Source organism: Canis lupus, chromosome 8, assembly GCF_048164855.1.
Source record: "Canis lupus baileyi chromosome 8, mCanLup2.hap1, whole genome shotgun sequence".
Taxonomy (NCBI): domain Eukaryota; kingdom Metazoa; phylum Chordata; class Mammalia; order Carnivora; family Canidae; genus Canis; species Canis lupus.
The window spans coordinates 71152103-71173326 of record NC_132845.1 but is presented as its reverse complement, the minus strand read 5'-3'; the positions used below and the strand labels follow the sequence as shown (position 1 = coordinate 71173326).

At 52.4% G+C, this 21224-nt stretch overlaps 2 protein-coding genes across 3 annotated transcripts in view; one reads left to right on the top strand and one right to left on the bottom strand.

Annotated features, from left to right (window-relative positions):
• Positions 1-611: 611 nt before the first annotated feature.
• Positions 612-4488, bottom strand: VPS37D (VPS37D subunit of ESCRT-I). Its single transcript, XM_072837467.1, has 4 exons — positions 4296-4488; positions 2793-2964; positions 2263-2345; positions 612-1693 (listed from the first exon to the last, which is right to left on the bottom strand). The coding sequence occupies exons 1-4, from the start codon at positions 4431-4433 to the stop codon at positions 1331-1333; spliced, it is 756 nt and encodes a 251-aa protein (XP_072693568.1). The 5' UTR covers positions 4434-4488; the 3' UTR covers positions 612-1330.
• Positions 4489-15115: 10627 nt separating this feature from the next.
• MLXIPL (MLX interacting protein like) overlaps positions 15116-21224 on the top strand; it is a 34784-nt gene continuing 28675 nt past the window's right edge. Inside the window, exon 1 of one of the 2 annotated variants that reach the window (XM_072837456.1) lies at positions 15116-15425. In XM_072837456.1, the coding sequence (XP_072693557.1) occupies positions 15253-15425 (173 nt within the window). In that variant the 5' untranslated portion in view covers positions 15116-15252. Of the gene's footprint in view, positions 15426-16778; positions 16820-21224 lie in introns of those variants that run through there. The other variant, XM_072837460.1, reaches the window with a different exon arrangement.

The window sequence follows — 21224 nt, the reverse complement described above, 5'->3', positions numbered from 1 at the left end:
TCTGGATGGTTCTGTCTCTATTAACATGGACCAAGATCGCATTAGCTTCTACAGCACTCCACCCCCCCTTCTGTTTGTAGGACTATCCATGCTTCCCTACCAAGCTCCATCTCATTAGACTTGACCTAAGCTGATCCAGGGCCTGTTCCTGCTCTCCCCACTTCTTGTCCCAGCCTCATCAGCCAAGGTGGCTACCTAGTATTCACCCTAGCTGAAAACAACCTTCAGCCTCATAGAAGCCCCTCCAGCCCTCAGTGGAGTGGTCATTTGGCAGGCCAGAGCAGGAGAAAGTACCATCCCAATTGGGCTTACAGGCAACCCAGAAAGAGAAGGTGCATACAGATGGGCAGTTGGAGAACAGTGATGGAGCAGAGTATGCTTCTGGCCACAAGTGCTGGGAAGTTAAGAGTAGGAAAGATTCCCACGGAGTTGGTAATCAGAGAAGGCTTCATGGAAGAGGCAGCAGCAGTGCCGGACCTGAAGGACAGCCAGGCTTTGGCTGGGCAGAGAGGAAGGGAGGGCATCTCAAGAGGAGGAAGTGCAGGAGCTCAAGTGTGGAGGCTGCAACAGTAGAGTGGCTGGTTGAAGGAGCAGAGACAAGTCGGGCAGCATATCATCCTCATCATCACATTTATTGACGGCCCCTGGGAGGTGGGGCTGGGGACAGAACATACAAAGACAAGGACCTGCCCTCAAAAAGGTTCCATTCTAAGGAGACGGGGACAGAAAAATACAGAATGGTCTTTCCTGGGGATGCCCCACTCATCTGTGCAGGTCAGGAGCCCCTGGCCTACCTTGCCCCAGGGTCCGGAGCATGAGTGGGGCACAGAGTAGCCCCAGGACCATGGTGTCCCTGGCCCCGCAGCTGGGCCTGACCACCTGGCTCATAGGCGGTGGGCCCCAGAACTGGGGAAAGGTAGGAGCAGGACGTGATGGAAAGCGCTCCTGTCAGCCTTGGCATTGTGCTAGCCCAGTGGAGTGGTAGGGTGCGTCAGGCCCCCTGGGGGAAGCAGGCACCTTCCCAGGCCCCAGGAGGAAAGTTCTTTCACTGGGGCTGGCCTGTTACCTGGGAGGCCCCAGCCGGGGAGGAAAAAAAAAAAAAAGGCAGAGCTTCCTCAGCGCCAGAGGCACCCTGCCCACCCCACCTCCGGCCCTCTCTCTGGGCATCTTCCAGGTGACCCTCCTCCCCAGCTCAGCCTCCAGGGCCAGGGCCTGCCTGAGGCCAGGGGGAGGGGCCTGCCCCTCCCCCTACCCAGGCAGCAGGGGGGAGGAGGAGGAGCCACAGATCAAGTTTGTCTGGGCCCCCCACTGGGGGGCCATACCCTGGGTCCTACCGGTGGGGGGGCTCTGGTTGCGAGGGCCGAGGGCTCAGCAGAGGGGCAGGGCCAAGGGGGCACCCGGGGGAGCCCTTCAGAGGGGGCATCGGGCGGGAGTCCAAGGGAGGCAGGCTCCGGGGCACTGCTGGCGGCCCCCGGGCGGCCCCTGTGGGCAGGACAGCTGCAGCGGGGAAGGGTTTGGGGGGCTCTGCAGCAGCAGGGGGAGCCGGCTGGGCAGACCGCTCCCGGCGCCGCAGCAGCTCCTGCAGCTTCTCCGCCTGGGTCCGCCTCAGGTGGGCCAGGGCGCGGCCGCGCTGGAAGGCAGGCAGGAAGGCCTCCAGGCTCTGCTCACCCAGCAGCAGCTGCTCCATCTGCTCCTGGGAGGGGAGGGCAGAGACAGTTGGAGTAGAGCCCCACCAGGGACCTCTCCCCCCGCCCCCCCCAACTGTCTTCCAGGGACGACCCCCCCATAGCTGGGGGATGGGACCTCCGGAGTTCTAGCCTGGGCCCTCCTGGGACTTGCCAAGTGACCGTGGACACACATCCTCTGCTGGGTGGAAGATGAGGCAGAATCAGAGATGGGGACACGCTTGGAGTAAAATTAGGCGTCTCTCATCAAGGCCCCAACTCCCCTACCTCCTTGGACTCACTGAGCACTGTGCTCCCAACCCAGCACTGAGAAGTTAGTCCCGGCTCCTCTGCGGACCCAGTCCACACTGTCCTATGCGGAGACACTCACGGGTGGGGACAATGAGCCTTGTGGTCCAATGAGGACAGCTCGACAGCAGCACAACAGGCTCTACAGGGGCCAGGCACTCAGGGTGGGCTTCCTGGAGGAGGAGCTCTCAACCCCACAGTGTAAGAATGAAGGGGGGGCAACAATAAAATGACAGTAGGTTGGGTCTCCCTCCTTGCTGTCCCCAAGCCCCGCCACCCCTCCTCTCACCTCAGCCTCCTGCTCAGCCTCTTCCAGCTCAGCCTGCAGCCAGCCCAGTGCACAGTGGGGGCTCCAGCGATGCATGCTCTCCTCTGAAGGCCACAGAGGGACAGAGTAAATACCTCCTGCCTTAGGGCCCTTCGTCCAGGACTGACAGGCCAGAGCCCCAGGGCCCATCCTGACTCTCACCCACCCTGTGTGTGGCTCTGTGCCTCTCTCTGGAGCCTCAGGGTTCTCATCTGCACACTGCCCATGGGATCAGTTTGTGAACCGCGCCCCCCCCTCCGCCCTGGGGTTCTGCCCCCATTGTAGCCCAAAAGAGGAAGCAGGGGCTTTGCCCCCTGGAGCCCCCCAGGCCACTTTTTTCCCTTCTGGCCTTTCCAACCCAGTTCTGCTCATCGACTGCTCACTTCCCCAACTCTGTTTCCTAGGAGTAGCACCCCTAAGACTTGCCCAGGGAAGAGGTCTCCCCAAGTCCTGCTGGCAGAGCCTAGCACTTCCCCGGGGCTTGCTGCACCCACCACAGGGACATCCCTCACCCAGTCGCTGCAGCTTGTCCGCACAGCTCTCGGCCACCTCTCGAAGCTCCTGGTATTTGATAGCCAGGGCGGCCCGGCCCATCTCCAGGCGGGGCCGCAGTGCCAGGTTCTCCTTGGCTAGCGCGTAGTTGGAGGCCAGGCATGCCTCGCGCTCCAGCTGCAGGCCCTGGAACTGCCAACACAGAAGAGCCAAGAGGGCCGCTCAGGGGATCTGCCTCTGTTCACCTACGACCACCTGGGCATCGCGGCCCCAGGGCCACGTGCAAGCAGCCCTGCCTTCCTTCAGGTCAGTCGGAGGGCTATCAGGTGGAGGGACCGCAGGAGTCCTGGGTAGGGCTCTGCCTCGAGCTCCCCCTCTGGGCCTCAGTTTCCTCTTCTACAAAGTGAGCTAAAAACATCCACCTTGTGGGGTAGTTGTGAGACCAAGTGAGGAAAACGATGACCGCCTCCACAAATGTTAGTTAATTTTTAATTTTTCAATTAATATGTCTGCTCAGGTCCCTCAGGAGTCCCCCGCCCTCCTCTGTCCCATTTTCCATGCATGGGCAGCTTGCCTCCCGTTCCAGGCCTTTGTCTGCTTCCTCCTCAGGTGTTTGTGGCAAAAACACTCCCCCCTGCTCTTACTCCTCAGAGTGATGTCTTCTCCCTGTCCTCGCACAGCACCCCCCTCAAGCCACCCTCACCCTTCCTCCTGCTGTCCACTGGAATCCCCACACCCCGGGAGAATACACACCCCCTTCCCCTTGATCCCCAGCACCTGCTCCCAGCTTTTCCTTCTCTTGCAAAAAGCAGACCCCCTTTCTCTCCTGGCTCTGGAGAATGCTTCTTCCTTCTGTCTGTCGGAGGCCAAGCCCCCCTCCCTGCCCCTAGAGAACGCACTACCCTCCATCTGTCCCCTATAGGATGCACATGCCCCTCCTGTCCGCCTCCCTCCCACAAACACTTTCCCTTTCTGCCCCCCACAGACAGGCAGCCCGGGCCTATCTCCTGTGAAATATACAACTTTCTCTTATGGTGGCCTACGGAATACACGCCTCAGCTTCCAGCACCCCTCCCCAGCGGAAGCCACAAAGCCCCCTCTGGCACCCCTAGAATGCAGACGCCCCCCCAGAGGTCCCCCCAGGTGTCACCCAGGCCCCTAATTCTCCCCAATGGAAGGCGCCTCCCCTTTCTGGCCCTACAGAACGTGGTTGTGCGAGGCAGGGCCCCCCACAACACAGCCAACCCCTGTCCCCGGAACACACCTCCCCGGAGCATCCGCTGGAGGACACGCCTCGCGGCCATCCCGGGGGTGCACGGGCGCCTCCCTGGGTCTCCCGCGCCCCACCCGCCCCAGGTCGACTCCGGGCGCCCCCTCCCCCGGGGGCGTCTCCGCGGGGCCCACTCGGACGTGCCAGGTTCCCGCGGCCCCACGGCCCGGCCCGCGCGGCCCTCCGGTGGGTCGGCAGGTCCGGCAGGCCGCGGCCCGTCCCCCGCGCCCCCCGCCCGCGCCCCCCGCGCTACCTTCCTGCTGAGCCGCACGATCCGGTCCAGCTTGGGCTCATCCTGAAGCAGGTCCCGGAGCTGCCCGGTGCTGAGGATCCCAAAGCGCCCCGGGCTGCCGGGCTCCGGCCCCGCCCGCGCCGCCCGGGCCCGGTACATGCCGCCCGCCCGCGCCCCCAGCTCGGCTGCTGGCTCGGCCCGCTCGGCCCGCTCCGCCCCGGCTCCGCTCCGCTCCGCTCCGGCTCCGGGATCCGGCTCTGGCTCCGGCCGCGCGCCGCGCTCTGCCGCCAGAGGGCGCCCCGCCCGCCCTTAAAGGGGCCGCGTCGCTGGGGGTGGGGGTGGGGCGGGAGGGGGCGGGAGGGGGCGGGCCGCACCCCCGGCGCCCCGGCAGAGCCGCGCCTCCCGCACCCTAGAGCTCCCGGCACCGGGCGGGTGCCTAGAGGCCGTCTCTCTCCGCACCCCTGCTCCCGCCGTCATTCACCACGCCCCCCCACTCCCACCCCGGGCGCGCTCGCTCCCACCCCAGGCGTTTACAGTTTGCAGGGCTATTTCACATTCCTCTCTTGGATTCGCACAACAATTTCCCGGGTTTGGCTGGGCGCCAGGAGCTTCTGCCCTGTTGCTAACTCGGACAAGTCCTTTACCTCCCCGAGACTCAGTGTTCTCTTCTGTAAAATGGGGCAATAACATACCGTGAGGATTCGAGCTCGTGGATGCTGAGTGGCTCACCTGGAGCAAGTGAATACCTAATGTGATTGTTATATTGGAGATGAGGGAACAGATGCACATAGATGATGTCATCTCCCCAAAGTCACACTACAGGTACATGATAGTCTCGATTCTTGCTGCCTGTGCAGCGTGCACGGAGCACGTAGTTCCTCTCTGTGCCTGGTACTGGGCTAGGCTCCGTGAGGGCATGGTCTATGCCCTCAGAGAGCTCATGGATTAAAGCAAAGTCATGTTCTCAGCTTCCTTTAGTACAAGACAGAATGGCAGGTGTCACCCCATAATGTCTTCCTTTGTAATTCCCATGGGATGCCAGAGGATGTCCTGTACCTTATCTTCAAGAATAGGCTTGGCAGGGACTCCTGGGTGGCTCAGCGGCTTAACGCCTGCCTTCTGCCCAGGGCATAATCCTGGAGATCCGGGATCAAGTCCCACGTTGGGCTCCCTGCATGGAGCCTGCTTCTCCTTCTGCCTCTCTCTCTCTCTCTCTCTCTTTCTCTGTGTGTGTGTCTCTCATGAATAAATAAAAAATAAAATCAAGAAAGAAAGAAAGAAAGAAAGAAAGAAAGAAAGAAAGAAAGAAAGAAAGAAAGAAAGAAAGAAAGAAAAAGAATAGGCTTGGTCAGTGCCATTGTCAGGAAACAGACACTCAGAGATTAAGTCAATTTGTCTAAAATCAAGCAGCAGTGAGTGAGCTTCTTCCAACTCACTGCACTAAGAAAGCACAGAGGTGGGATCAAGACAATCAGAAAACCTCAGAGGATGGGGGTGGAGTTGGGGGAGACACCACAAGAGGTGATATTTGAGCTGGGTTTTGAGGGATGAACAGGAGTTCTGAAGCTGAATGGAAAAATAATGAACCTAAAGAGAAGTTCATAAGCCAAGGACTTTCCCAATCCATCCAGAGCACACTGGACATGGTAGAGATATCAGAGAAGGAGAGGCAAAACTGATGGATTCAGGCAGGACACGCTTGTTGACAGACTATGACAATTTTCCCTCCACATTTTTATAACTGAAATTTGGTTTTCCCCTTCAAGATTCAGCTGGAACACCACCACCTCCAGGAAGCCCTCCCTACCTCCTCTGGCTGGGTTGTGTGCCCCTCTCTTGTGGGCTCCTTCTGGGTTGTGTGTTCCTCTCTTCTGTCCCTCCACCCTGGTCCTGCACCTCTGCACTTCCCAATTTCCTGGCTATGATCTCCCGGATTCTGCTTGGACTCCTCAGGCCTCACCATTTCCACTAAGCTTCCAGGGTTCCCCTAGACACTCCCCCTGCCTGGCCCTCCTTTGGCCCCTTCCTACCCTGGGCTTCAGGACTTCTTCACTCTGGGAGGCGCTAGTAAGATCAGATCTGATGGGAGACACCTGCCCCAGCTCCTCCCCTCTTTCCTGCCACTCCCCTGTTGTTCAGTGGATCATCTGTTGAATGCTCCACAGCAATGCATCCCATAAACTTTCCCCATACTCCTCAGACCCTCACACCCACTCCTGCCCCTCTCAGGAGATAACTCTGTTGCCCATCACATGGAGAAACTTCTGCCAACTTTCTGCCTTGCCTCTTTGGGTTTTTTCTGCATCTGCCCTGGCTCCCTTCCAAGATTTAAATTTCTCCCCTGAGTCCAGGAAGAGCAGCTCCCCTCATTCCAAAACCAACCCAGGTACCTTTGCTATTCACCTTTACCTGCCTCCCCCCAGCTGCCTTGACCCAATATAGTAGTTATGTCTCTCTTCCTCTCTCTGGCTCTTTCAACTTTAATCTCTGCTATTAGGCTAGCACCTTCCTTTTACCAATCCCCCCCCTAATATTTTGAAGTAATGTGTGATGGACTGAATACTTGTGTCCCCCGCCCCCTGCCAAATTCATATGTCAAAACCCAAATCCCCAGTGTGATGGTATTTGGAGGTGGGCTTTTGGGAGGTGACTGGGTTTAGATGAAGTCATGAGATTGGGGCCCCATGGTGGGATTAGTGTCCTTATAAGAAGGGGAGGAGACACTGGAGTTCTTTCTCCATCATGTGAGGACACAATGAGAAGGTACCTATCTGCAAGCCAGGAAGGGGGCTCTCGCGAGAAGCCCCACTTGCTGGTACTTTGATATTGGATTCCCCAGCCCCCAGAATTGTAAGAAGTAAACATCTCTTGTTGAAGCCGCTTGGTCTGTGTATTTCATTTCAGCAGCCCAAGCAGATCAAGACATCCCTGTACCCTGCAGTCCCTGTGCCCATTTCCTCACCCTCCCTGTTCCTTGACTCAGTCTTATTTCACTCCCCTCTCACCACTTTGAGGGCACTGCTCAAAGCCAAGGTCATTGGCCACTTTCCTACTGCCAGGGCTATTCTTTTGCATATGCCTCATCATTGACCACCATCTCTTTCTTGACTGCACTGTGACCAAACCCCAGACATTTCATAGCCGTCAGGTTGGTGAAATTTTAAAAAGTCAGATAACATCAAGTATTGGTGAGGACGGGAAGCAGTGGGAACACTTACACCCTGCGGGATGGAGAGATGATCGATTTTTCGCCCCAGAGAGCAGTCTGACACGCTCACAATTCAAAGACCCTCATATCACACCACCCAGCTCGTCCCCTCTGTCCACAGCCTAAACCCTGGAAAACTGAATATATGTTACCTTACAAGGGCAAATGAGACTTTGCAGACTGATTAAATTAAGGCTCTTGAGATTGGGGGTGGGGGGATTGTCCTGTATCATCCAGGTAGGCCAATATAATCACAAAGGTCCTTATAAAAGGGAGGCAAAGGGTCAGAATCAGAAGAGATGTGGCAGTGGAAGCAGAGGGCCGAAGTCAGAGGGAAATTTGAAGACACAGTTGCTGGTTTTGAAGATGAAGGAAGAAGCCTCAAGATGGAGAATGAAGGTAGCCTCTAGAAGCCAGAAAAGGAAAGAAAATGCATCCTCCCCTCAAGACTCTGAAGGGAGCATGATCCTGCTGACACCTTGACTTCAGCCCAGTGAAAAACCCATTTTGAATTTCAGACATCCAGACCTGTGAGATAACACATTTGTGTGCTTTTAAGACACAAATTTGGTAATTTGTCATAGCAGCCGTAGGAAGCTAATACAAAGGAATTTTTGGTGTCTTGGACCAGGAGACAAGAACGGGAATGTTCACCCTGAGCTGAAGGAGGATGCTCAACTGCTGAGCCACCAGGTGCCCCTGTGTAATGTTCTTTATACAAAGTTTAGAAACATGCAAAACTATACTTTTCTATTGCTTGGAGATATGTACAAAGTAAAAGTGTGGGAAAGAGAAACACCAAATTCAAGAGCGTGGTTATCTGGCAGAAGGAGGATGGAATCGGGGAGGAGACCAAGGGATGTTCAATGGCATTGACAAATAGTCTGATTTAAACTTGGGGGGAAAAAAGCTTGTGGGGATACACAGTATGCACGATATTTTTCTTTATAATTTTAGTAAATCCAAAACCTCTCATATAAAGTTAATAATTTTTAGGGTCACTTTTGGACTTAGAGCCAGATACCCTGGATCCCTTTCTGAACTCTGCCACTTGTTTTTTTTTTTTTTTTAAGTTTTTATTTATTTATTAATGAGAGACACAGAGAGAGAAAGAGAGGCAGAGACACCAGAGGGAGAAGCAGGCTCCATGCAGGGAGCCTGACGTGGGACTAAATCCCAGGATCCCAGGATCACCACCTGAGCCAAAGGCAGACGCCCAACCGCTGAGCCACCCAGGTGCCCCTGCTCCCTTGGTTTTAATTTTTGGAGTACCTACTCTCTGTTAGGGACTTCCAGGGGCTGACCATACAAAGGGGACCCTTCATCTTCATGGTCCCACTCCCTGGTTCAGTTTTTAAATTCATTATTCTCCAAAAGCCCAATTTCTGCCCTCTTTTAAAAAGTAAACAAACATGGGGCACCTGGTGGCTTGCCAGTTAAGTGTCTGCCCTCGGCTCAGGGCATGAACTAGGGTCCCGGGATTGAGATCAGAGTTCCACATCGGGCTCCCTGCAGGGAGCCTGCTTCTCCCTCTGCCTGTGTCTCTGCCTCTCTCTGTGTGTCTCTCGTGAATAAATAATTTTTTTAAAAAGACAAACAAAAAAACCCCTAGCTCTATTGAGATATAATTCACATGCCATACAATTTAACAATTTAAATTGTACAATTCAGTGGTTTAGGGTACATCAGCACAATTGTAGAATATTCCAATCACCCCAGAAAGAAACTCTACCCATTAGCAGTCACTCCCTATTCCTGTGCCAATCCTGCCCTCACCACCAGCCCCAGCTCTAGGCAACCACTAAGCTACTCCTATAGATTAGTCAACTCTGGACATTTCATACTAACAGAATCCTATAAGATGTGGTGTTTTGTGGCTCGCTTCTTTCTTTCTTTCTTTCTTTCTTTCTTTCTTTCTTTCTTTCTTTCTTTCTTTAATAAGAAGGCTTGGGGTTTTTTAAAGATTTTTAAAATATACTTTAGAGAGAGAGAGCATGGGGAGGAGCAGAGAGAAAGGGACAGGCAGTCACTGCCCCAAGCACAGAGCCCGACACCGAGCTGAATCCCACGACCCTGAGATTGGGACACCAAGATCACCTCTGAAGCCGAAATCAAGAGTTGGGCACTCAACCAAATGAGCCACCCAGGGGCCCCGGCTTCTTTCTTTTAACATAATGTTTTCAAGATACATTCACACTGTAACATTTATTACTATATGAGTTCTGATTTTTTTGTAAAATATACATAGCATAACATTTATCATTTTAATCATTTTTAAGTGTACATCTTGTGACCCTAAGCATATTCACATTGCTCAGCGACCATCACAACCATCCCTTCCCAGAACTTGTTGCTTTTCCCAAACTGAAACTCTCCATTAAATACCAACTCCCCATTTCCCTCTCATCCCAGCCCCTGATACCCACCATTCTATTCTCCGTCTCCATGAATCTGCTCTGGGGACCTCATATAATTGGAATCATACAGTATTTGACCTTTTGTGACTAGTTTATTTCTTTTGTGTGTGTGTGATTAGTCTATTTTACTGAGTGTAACATATTTGAGATTCATCCATGTTGTAGCATGTGACAGGATTTTCATCCTCCTTAAGGTTGAAAAATATTCCCTTGTATGTGTATATCACAATTTATCTGCTCATCATTTTTAAAAAATATTTTATTTATTTACTCATGAGACACACAGAGAGAGAGAGGCAGAGACATAGGCAGAGGGAGAAGCAGGCTCCCCATGGGGAGTCTGATGTGGGACTCGACCCCAGAACTCCAGGATCATGACCTGAGCGAAAGGCCAACACTCAACCACTGAGCCACCTAAGGCCCCTATCTGTTCATCACTGATGAACTTTGGAGCTGTTTTCACCTTTTGGCCATTATGAATAATGTTGCTATAAACATTCATGCACAAATTTTTATGTGACATGTATTTTTTCTCTTGGTTATATCCCAATGATTAGATATATGATACCTTATGAGGAAAGGCCAGACTGTTTTCCAAAGCAGCTGTGCCATCCTACCCTTGCACCAGCAATGGATGAGGGTTCCAATTTCTTTGCCAACGCTGTATTGTCTAGGGGATGTGAAGTGGGATCCATGATTTTGATTTGCATTTCTCTGACAACTAAGGATGTTGAACATCTTTTCAGGTGCTATTGGTCATTTTTAAAAAGCTTATTTATTTATTTATTTATTTATTTATTTATTTATTTATTTAAGTAATCTCTACACCCGTCATGGGGGTCAAACATACGACCCCAAGATCAATAGTCACACATTCCACTGACTAAGCCAGCCAGTCACCCTGCTATTGGTCATTTTTATATCTTTTTTGGGGGTCTATTCAAACCCTTTGCTCATTTTTTTTTCCTTTGCTCATTTTGTAATTGGGTATTTGCCTTTTTACTGTTGAATTGCAAGAGTTTTTTACATATTCTAGAAACTAGTCTTTTATCAGATATATAGTTTGTATATCTGTAGGTTGTCTTTTCACATTTTCGACAGTGTCCTTTTTTTTAATTTTTTTAAAATTTATTTATGATAGGCACACAGTGAGAGAGAGAGTGAGAGAGAAAGAAAGAGAGAGAGAGAGGCAGAGAGAGAAGCAGGCTCCATGCATCGGGAGCCCGACATGGGATTCGATCCCTGGTCTCCAGGATTGCACCCTGGGCCAAAGGCAGGCGCCAAACCGCTGCGCCACCCAGGGATCCCACGACAGTGTCCTTTGAAGCACAAAAGTTTTTATTTTGATGACATCCAGTGTATTATTTTTTCCTTTGTTGCCTGTGTTTTGGCATCATATTTTAAAAATCATTTCCTATTTTAAGAGTATGACTCCATGCAGGGAGCCCGACATGGGACTCGATCCCAGGCCAGAATCACGCCCTGGGCTGAAGGCGGCGCTAAACCGCTGAGCCACCCGGGCTGCCCTTTTAAAATTTTTAAAAGATTTTGTTTATTATTTGAGAGAGAGAGAGCATGAGCGGGGAGAGGGACAGAAGGAGAGGTGCAGGAGGGCAGAGAGAAGCAGACTCCCCACAGGGTATGGAGCCCGACATGAGGCTCGATCCCAGGACCCAAATATCATGACCAAAGCTGAAGACAGATGCTTAACCCAGGCATCTACCCTTTTTTAAAAAAAGATGTTATTTATTTATTTGAGAGAGAGAGAGAGAGAGAGCCTGAGCGGGGGGGGGGGGGGGGGGGGGCAGAGGGAGAAGCAGACTCCCTCCCTACTGAGCAGGAAGCTGGAAGTAAGGTGTGATCCCAGGACCCTGAGATCTTGACCTGAGCAGAAGGCAGATGCTTAACCAACTGAGCCACCAGGCACCCCATGAAGATTTACCCTTATGTTTTCTTCTAAGAGTTTTACAATTTTAGACCTTCTATTTAGTTAATGATCCATTTTGAGTTAATTTTTGTACATGATGTGAGGTAGGGATCCAACTCTATGTTTTTTGTATGTGGATATCCAGTTGTCCTGCACACACAAACATCCCACTTTTAAAATATGGACTTCAGGGACACCTGGGTGTCTCTCATGAATAAATAAATAAAATCTTAAAAGAAAAAAAAGAAATCACAAAAGAGCATAAATGAACTTTTGTGGGTGTTGGATATGTTTCATTGATTCTGATGATGGTTTCACAAACACAAACTCATCAAATTGTAGACTTCATAATTTTTTTTTAAAGTTTATTTATTTGAGGGAGAGAACGTGACTGGGAGGGGCAGAGGGAGAAGGAAAGGGAGAGAGAATCCTAAACAGGCTCTCCCCTAGCACGGAGCCTGTGTTCACAGGGCGCGATCTCATGAACCTGAGATCATAATCTGAGCCAAAACCAAGAATCAGGGAGTCTCTGGGTGGTTCAGCGGTTTAGCACCTGCCTTCGCCTTGGGGTGTGATCCTGGAGTCCTGGGATTGAGTCCTGTGTTGGGCTCCCTGCATGGAGCCTGCTTCTCCCTCTGCCTGTGTGTCTGCCTGTGTGTCTGCCTTTCTCTCTGTCTCTCATGAATAAATAAAATCTTAAAAAAAAAAAAAAACAAGAGTCAGATGCTTGACTGTGTCACCCAGATGCCCCCAAATTGTACACTTTAAATATGTGCAGCTTATTGTACAGACGTTACACCTCAATAAAATTATTTTTTTTTAAAGTAAGGAAGTGAGAAATCCCAAATTCCGGAGTGAGATTTCTTTGGGTGTGGTCAGGCAGGGTAGGAGCACCCAGATGTAAAATATTGGTGAGATCCTAGTTCTGGGGTTGGGTTGTAGATTCACTGGTACTTATTATACATTAATAAATCCACAAATAAATGAAATAAAAGCAGGATGCATATGAGTGTGTGTGTGTGTGTGTGTGTGTCTAAAGATTTAGGGTTAGTCTATTTCTGGGTCCCTGAGGTCCAAGCTTTTTAAAAAGATTTTATTTATTTATTCATGAGAGACACAGAGAGAGAGAGAGGCAGAGACACAGGCAGAGGGAGAAGCAGGCTCCCTGTGGAGAGTCTGATGTGGGACTCGATCCCAGTACCCCGGAATCATGCCCTGAGATGAAGGTAGACGCTCAACCTCTGAGCCACCCAGGTGTCCCCTCTTTTGTGACTTCTCCCTCCAACCTCTCCCCACCCCTCAGCCCCAAACCCAGATAATCCCTGATCTACTCTCTGACACAACAGATTAGTCTGTATTTTCCAGAATTTCATATAAATGGAATCATACAGTGTACATACTATTTTTTTGTGTGGCTTCTTTCACTCATACTAATTATTTTGATATTCATCCATTCTGTTGCACTTACAGTTTGTTTCTTTTTATTGCAGTTTGCTGTTTCACTGTGTGGATGTACCACAATTTGTTTATCCATTTTTCTGTTGATGGACATTTGGGTTGTTTCCAGTTTAAGCCTTTTACAAGTAAGACTTTGTGAACATTTGTGTACAAGTCTGTGTATGGATATATTCCCTTATTTTTCTTGGCCAAACACCTAGGAGTGAAATGATGGGGCCAGATGGCAGGTGTTTAACATTTTAAGAAAATTCCTGTTTTCCAAACTATTTTAACACCCCCACCCCACCTGCCAGGAGGATATGAGTTCCAGTCACTCCACATCCTTACCAATGCTTTATATATGGTCAGTCTTTTTCATTTTAGTCATTCTAACAAGTGTGTGGTTCCTTTGTTTTGGCAAAAAGGATACTTTTAGTTTGGACACATGCACATCGAAACAATACGTGATTTGTTTTTGTTTCTGTTTTTTTTTTTAAGATTTTATTTATTTATTCATGAGAGACACACAAAGAGAGAGAAGTAGAGACATAGGCAGAGAGAGAAACAGGCTCCCTGTGGGGAGCCCAATGTTGTACTTGATCCCAGGACCCCGGGATCACCACCTGAGCCAAAGACAGACGCTCAACTACTGAGTCACCCAGGTACCCCTAGTACATGATTTGTAGGTGTTTTGAAGGTGAAGGCTTTGACTTCAACCATCTTGTCTTTCTGCTGAGAGGGACACTCTCTAGCATTATGATCGTGTTCCCACTTGCATGGTGTGAGGCACCCAGGAGCCAGCAAGCAGGCTGAAGAGTGAGGCTCCCCATCGGCCTCATCCTGGGAGGCACAGACATTACCTGCCATCCAGAAGACCACAGCCTGCTGGTCGCCACCCCCTGGAGTATCTCCGACTCTGCAAGTCAGTCTCTAGGGTACCCCCTTATTTGGGTTGGGGGGGTCAGTATCCTACCAGGCAGTTAGGCTCAATCCAGGAAAGACTTTCTCAGCCCTGAATCTTCCATCTACCCCCAAACCTTCTTCGTGAAATTCTGCAGGCTCCATGCAGGGAGCCCAACGTGGGATTTGATCCTGGGACTCCAGGATCACTCCCAGGCTGAAGGTAGTGCTAAACTACTGAACCGCCTGGGCTGCCCTCAGGTGGTCTTCATTTCTTTGTCGGACATCTGTGCTTCTCCATGATTCTCTCCCTCTTTCTCATACTCGACCCAGAGACTCTTTCCCAGTCAAGCCAGACATCTGACTGTTCCCCAAGATGTCCCTCCACCTCAAATACCCATCCTCGCAATGCCTTGTCCCAAAGCTATTGACGAACTGACCTATCCTTCTGGGCCTAGCACATACCTCCTCCTCCAAAGGCAGGATCCATCCTTCCTTCCCAGCACTCCTTGTCACAGCCCTGAGGCCAACCTGACCTATACCGGAGTCATTAAAGACTCATCCATTCCCCCTCCTGTTAAACTAAAGGTCCCCCGAGAACAGGAACAGCATTAATCTCATTTTTCCAGTCCCTAGCTCCCAGCAAAGGGTCTATCATACAGCAGGTGCGGAGCCGGGACACCTGCTCTCAAACTCCAGCTCTGCCATCTACCACCTGTATGAACCTCCCCATGCCTCCGGTTCCTCATCTGTAAAATGGGGATAAAATACCCAGCACCCCCTCTGGTCACTGATGGGATTCAATGAATTAGCCCACATAAAGGGCTTAAGAGGTGTAGGCAGGACCCTGGCAAGTAGTCAATACTTGGCAAACATTAGCTAGAAGTGGTAATGATTTATTGAGTTGAAATGAGACCCTGCCCTCGCTCTAGAGAACCTCATGTGAAGGGGGAGATACGTTCTGTTGATCTTCAGGAGACTTCTTAATTGAAGAGACACCCATGCCTCCCCAGCTTCCATTAAGGGAGGGGAGCTATTCACCAGAAGCCATCAAAGTCAACTCCTTTCTTTGTTAGCATCAAAGGAACCATGAACATCTTCCTCCTCCAGGAAGCCTTCCCAGATTGGATTCCTTGGAGGAATTTCTTTCTTCTGCCTTTCTTTGAGGTGAAGGTGCAAGACCACCGCCATCCCCTCCATCCTGCTTCCCATCTTATTCTTGAAGAAACAGGCACTAGGAGGAGACTTAGGAGAGAAAGGAGGTCAGGAGGGAATGGCAACTCTGGAAGGGCAGAGGGTCTTGGAGCGGGAGGGCTCAGCAAGGGTGGAGGAGGGTGTGTGCTTGAGAAAGTGGCCGGCTGCTGCTCAGGGAAGGGATAAGAGCCCAGGGAAGGGAGAGGGTGCTCGGTGAGGGCCTTGCGAAATCCAGGAGAGGGAGAGGGCTCAGGGATGGAGCTGACACGGGGGGTGGGGGGGTGGGGGGGTGGGAATGAATGGGGTTGGGTGAGTTGGATGGGAGCTCAATGGAGAGAGGGAACCCGGGAACCAGGATGAGGTTCCCAGAGGGGCTGGGGCTCAGGGAGCTGACTGCAGCGGCTCAGCCTCTGCTCTGCCCACCTGGGCCATGGCCCCATACCTGTGGCTCCTCCCTTCTCAAACCCAGCCCGAAGTTTGGGAGCCGGCACCAAGCCCCCGGGGAGAGGGGGGTTAAAGGTGAGCGGGGCACGAGCAGGTCCCAGACGGGGATTGGCAGACGCCTGGGCCCGTGGCCCGGGCCATGGCTGTCCCACAGGCCGCCAGACGGGTGAGCGGCTGCCACCCACGTGCTAAGGAGAGAAGGAGGCACCGGATCAAGGGGCAAAGGACATCTGGAGCAGGCGGGGGCCGGGCAGTGCCCAGTCCACACCCGCCACTAAAAGCCGGGCCCAGGGTGCAGTGCATAGAGCCCTCTGCCGCCAGCGCAGAGAAGACGCGGCCGCTGTCGGCCTCGGCCCGGGAGCATCCTGCATGTGCCCCGTGGCCCGGACCCCAGACACCGCTGGAGGGGACTCTGGGGCGCTGCCTGGGACCTGCTACACCAGCAGATAGTGAGGAATCCAGGTGAGGGGCGTGGAGGGCATCAGGTGGGTGCAGGTGCCTAGGCCAGGGGGAGCTGATCCTCCCCAAGACTGGACCTCTGTCTCTGTACTTGTCAAATGGGGAGGGACACTTCTGCGGCTCTATTTGTCCAGAGGGGTTTAATACTCTTGTGTACCTGTCCTGGCTCTGCTGCCTGGAGAAGGAGGCTAGCTCATACCTCAGAGAGAGCTCCGAATTAAGAATCTAAGAGTTCATCCTGCCCACTCCTCCAGGAGCAGAGTGAGGTGTGCATAGGTTCCTACTACTTCCTGGGGTCGCATGCACTGGGCAAGGGTTGAATGATCTCAACTCTCCAGAGAGCTGAGAGTGGGCTGAGGGAGGCAGGAGGGAGGGCCTTCCTCCCGGCTGCACTCTCTGCCCTGGACAGGTGTGAGTGCCAGCAGAGAAACTGGCTCCAGGTGGGTCCTAGGATCAGGAGCAAGGACTCAGAGCTCCCCCTGGCTGGGCAGGAAGAAGCCAGATACCATCCGGCAGGGAAGCCATGTGGATTCATGGCCACCAGACTTCTAGCCAACAGGTAGGGGCTACAGAAGTGGCAAAGGGTACTCCTGCTGATCTGGCCCAGGAAGCCCAGGGCTTCTTTCTGCCTCCCAGCCACCCTGCCCCCACCTCGGTGCCTCCTGAGGTCACCCTGGTGGGCAAAGAAGCTGTGGTCTAGCCTGGACTGGGTTAAGGAGCTTTGAGTTCTTGTCTGTGTCTCGCTGTGTGACCTTGGGCAAATTACTTCCTTTCTCTGGGCCTGGCTCTCCCTCTTTGACAACAGGAGTCTTGTTCCTGGGCCACTTGCAGTGATGATAGGAACAGGATAAAATGGGACACCAGGATGCTCTGGAAGACAGGGCAGCCCACTCCAAGCAAGGTCTCCATGATCCTTTGTCGCAAAGGGTATGGTATCCCAGGGTCAGCTGAATCCGGTTTTGGGTGGGGCTGGGAATCCGGCCCAGGTCTCCATCTTGTCCAGGTGTGTCTCTTGTTCTCTGCATCTGGCCTGCCCATCCCCTGCCCAGACCCCCAGGCCCAGAGGAAGGAGAACTGGGACCTGGGGATCTTAGGCCTTAGGAACCTGAGCAGTAGGCTCATGCTCACCCCAGGGAGGCTCAGCTCCTCAGCCTCAGGACAGGGGCAGATCCTGGAGGAGCTTCCCACTGAGGAGCTCTGTGTTGTGGCAACCTCTTTTGAGAGGGGGGGACCCTTCTGGCGCAACGCCAATCCCCACTAAGGACATGATCTACCCCAAGACAGGATTGTGGAATCACGCACAGGGCTCAGGCTGGGATCAAGACTCGACCTGGGCCTAAGTGAGGGGCGCCAGGGTCAGGGACCCACCTGGGGTGTAGGAATGCTGTAAATGAAGTCCTCTGGCCTGTGTGTGTGTGTGTGTGTGGCACTGGTGGAGGTGACACTTGCAAACTGAGGTGGAGGGCATAGTGAGTTTTGACAAACCGCTGAGTGGGAATGGGAGTGGGAGCCTCCGTGCTTTTGAGGCTCCCACTGGCCACACCTGCCCCAAAGCTCGCTTCTTCCCTTTGGGCAGAAGCCCTACCTGGACCCCCCCCTCTGAAGCCATGCCCCTACTGCTGGTTCTGTGGGGGGCACAGGCAGGCGTCTGGGCTGAGAGAGGCCCTCATCAGCCCAATTCTCATTCCCTGGTCAGTGCTGACGAACGAACGGGTTTGGGCTCAGATGTGAGGCAGGGGAGGCAGGAAGGAGAGGCTCCCTCAGGCCCCAGGTAGGCTGGTGGGGGAAGGAGGGACTAAAATTTAAATACATACTAAATTTTAGTGTCTGTGTGCCAGACACTGTGTAGGGATTTTCTGCCACTGTTTCCTTCTTCCTGATAACCTGAGAGAGAAAGGATAGTCTCCACTTAATAGATGAGGAAATGGAGACCCAGAGAAGTCAAGGCATTGACTTGAGGCCACACAGCCTGGAAATGACAGGGCTGGAATTCAAAACAAGGCACCCTGACTCCAAAGCTCCAATTTCTGTTCCCACTGCTGCCTTTGACTTGTCCCCCTGTTGCCTCCTGGGCCTCAGTCTGCTCATCCGTCACTTGGGGCTGAGCGTGCTTACCAGGACTGTGGGCAGCAGGTGTGGGCAAGCATGTGCTCTGCGTCCAGGGAGCAGCACACAAGAGGGGGTGTACTCATGGATGCTCACGGATGTCCACATGGCCTGCCCCCACCTCCCCTTGCATCCACCTCCCCGTCAGAGCTTCGGAGCAAGGCCGCCCACATTTGCCTTTCCTCTTTGAGGTAGGCTAAGCTGACCTTGTATAGGGAGCCCCCAACAGGGCAGGGCCTGGCACTGATAGATACAGAGGTGACGCATCCCTCGGACTGGTCCTGAGATATGGGGCCAGCTGGCCAGCATGCGTGCGGGTCTGTGTCAATCAGCTAGGTCCTGTCCAGAATCTCTAGGCCTCCCTAATGCTAGGAGTCATACCAGCTTTTGTGCCACACAGCCCCCTCAGCCATGTGACTTCAGATGAGAAAGATATCTCCTTGGGCCCCCTTTCTGTGTCCTTTCAGGGACCTGAAGCCCTGATGGGGCTGGGGTGACTGTCATAGTACTTAGCATGGGGAGGCCAGGGGATCCAGGGCAGGGCAGAGCTGACTGTACCACCCTCAGCTGGTTTGAGAAGCTTTTCTCCATCCCCCAGTCTACTGTGGAGGTGGTCCCCACACTGTCTGTGCCACAGCACCTGGTTCTTTCTCTGACCCTGTACTCAGACATGTTGGCTAGGAAGGAAGAGGTGGCAGAGGAAGGAGGGAAGGAGAAAGGAAATCCACACTCAGGTGCCTACCACCGGCTCTCACACATTTCATTTGATTCTGCCAATGAGCCTGTAAATTTAACATCATATCCCCACACTCATTTTAAAGGTGAGAAACCAGTGCTCAAAACCCATGATACAGTTCCTTCCTTGTATGGGAGTCATGCTGAGAGGAACCCAAGGTCACATGCAGGAACATTTTTGAGCACAAGAGTCCCAACCCTGTCCCCATGCCTGGGTGCCAGGGAGCCCCGGATGGCAGGGGTGTCGTCTGACCCAGATGCTCCCCAAGCAGGCAGAGATCTAGGGAGGACCAAGAGGGTTCCACACCCTTCGAGGCACTCCCCATTCTATTCTCCCAGGACTGACTCTGAACAACCAGGCACAGACCCACCCTGGCACATTGAGGTGGCCAGAAATGCCATCCAGGTATGAAGAAGTATGGTTGTACTGCAAGGCACACCTGCTTTCTGGCTGTCTATTTTGTCACCTGTAGAATGGGTAGACTAACACAGTGGTACCTATTCTACTTCTGGGTGTCTCTTGTGAGACTCCAATAGTGCAGCGTGGAGGAGCCAGAGCTGGGAGGCAGGAGACCTGGCTTGGTCACCAGTGTGACACACCAGGTGGCCCGATGCAAGCTGCGGCTCCAAACTGAGTCCCTTGGAGTAACATGAGCCTGTTGCCCTTGCTGCCTCCCACTGCTTATCCCATCCTGACCTGCCAAATTTCCAAGTAGCAGATGTGAGTCCTGAGCAGTATCTGTTTGGTCCTTGCTTTAGTTTCTGGCACCCAGCTCTGAAAGCCCTTGGGCACTCCAGAGCCATGAATGTTCTTTGCGTGCTAAGATGACTGGCGGCTGGCGGCCCCTCATAGTTTCCGGGTGGAAGTTAGTCACCAAGGAGATCAAGGTGGATTTAGAAGGTTGGAACTTTCAGCCCCACCCTCCATCTCTCTGGAGGAGAGTGGGGCTGGAGATTGAGTTCAATCACCAATAACCAGTGACTTAATCATGCCTACCTAATGAAACCTCCTTAAAAACTCCTAAATGAAGGAGTCCGGACAGCTCTGGATTGGTGAACACATCGAGGTGCTGGGAGGGTAGTACTCCTGGAGGGGGCACGGATGCCCCATGCATTCCCCCACCTTTCATACCTTGCCTTGTGCCTCTCTTCCATTTGGCTTTCCTGGGTTGTATCCTTTACGATGAAATGGTAAATGCAAGCAAAGTGTCTTCTTGAGTTCTGTGAGCCTTTCCAGCAAACTGGAGTGCCTAAAGGAGGGGTAAAGGAGGGGTGCTGGGATCGCCTGATTTATAGTGGTCGGTGATACAAGTGATAACCCAGACTTGGGTTGGTGTCTGCAATTGAGACAGACTTGTGGGACTGAGCCTTTACCTTGTAGGACTGGATACTAACTCCTAGTAGATAGTGTCAGAATGTAACTAAATCATAGGACACTCAGCCTGTGTTGGAGAAAAGTGATGTTGGCAAAGACATTTGGTGTCAGAAGTTTTGGGAGTAAAAATTGTCCATTGGTAAATGGTGGCCAGTGACATTTTTGTAGACTGACAGACTCTTGGCATGATGGTTCTTCTTGGCAAAAACTCATCTCCTAGCTGACCCCCATTGTGCACTGCTCAGTTACCACGTTCTCCTCCCTGGCTGCTCACAACATACCTAGAGGTTAGTCTGCTTCTGCCTGTGTTACAGGGAGGGCAGGTGAAGCCCAGAGAGGGTGAATGGTTTGCCTGAGATGACCCATAGGGACCTGATAAGCCAGTCTCCTGAGCCTTGTGCCCTAAAGAGAAAATGTCCCCCATGGCGTCCTTGGGCTCCCTAGATTGAGAAATAGTATTCAAGAGGAGCTGGGGCAGGAGGCTGCACCTTCCCCTTCCCTTTCCCCCATGTCTGGTTAGCCTATCAGGGACACTTTTTCATTTGTTTGGACAGCTTTGATCTGTGGACTTTTGGGTCCTCAAGAAGAAAGGAAGGGGTTCCCATGCCATCATCTACTATGCTCACTCCTCTTCTTTACTTTCTTGGAGAATTTTCTTTTTCTTGTTTCAAAAGTCATGCACAGTCTTATACAACTTCGACATTAATGGAAATTTACAAGCGAATGTCTGTTTCCCACCTCCCATAAA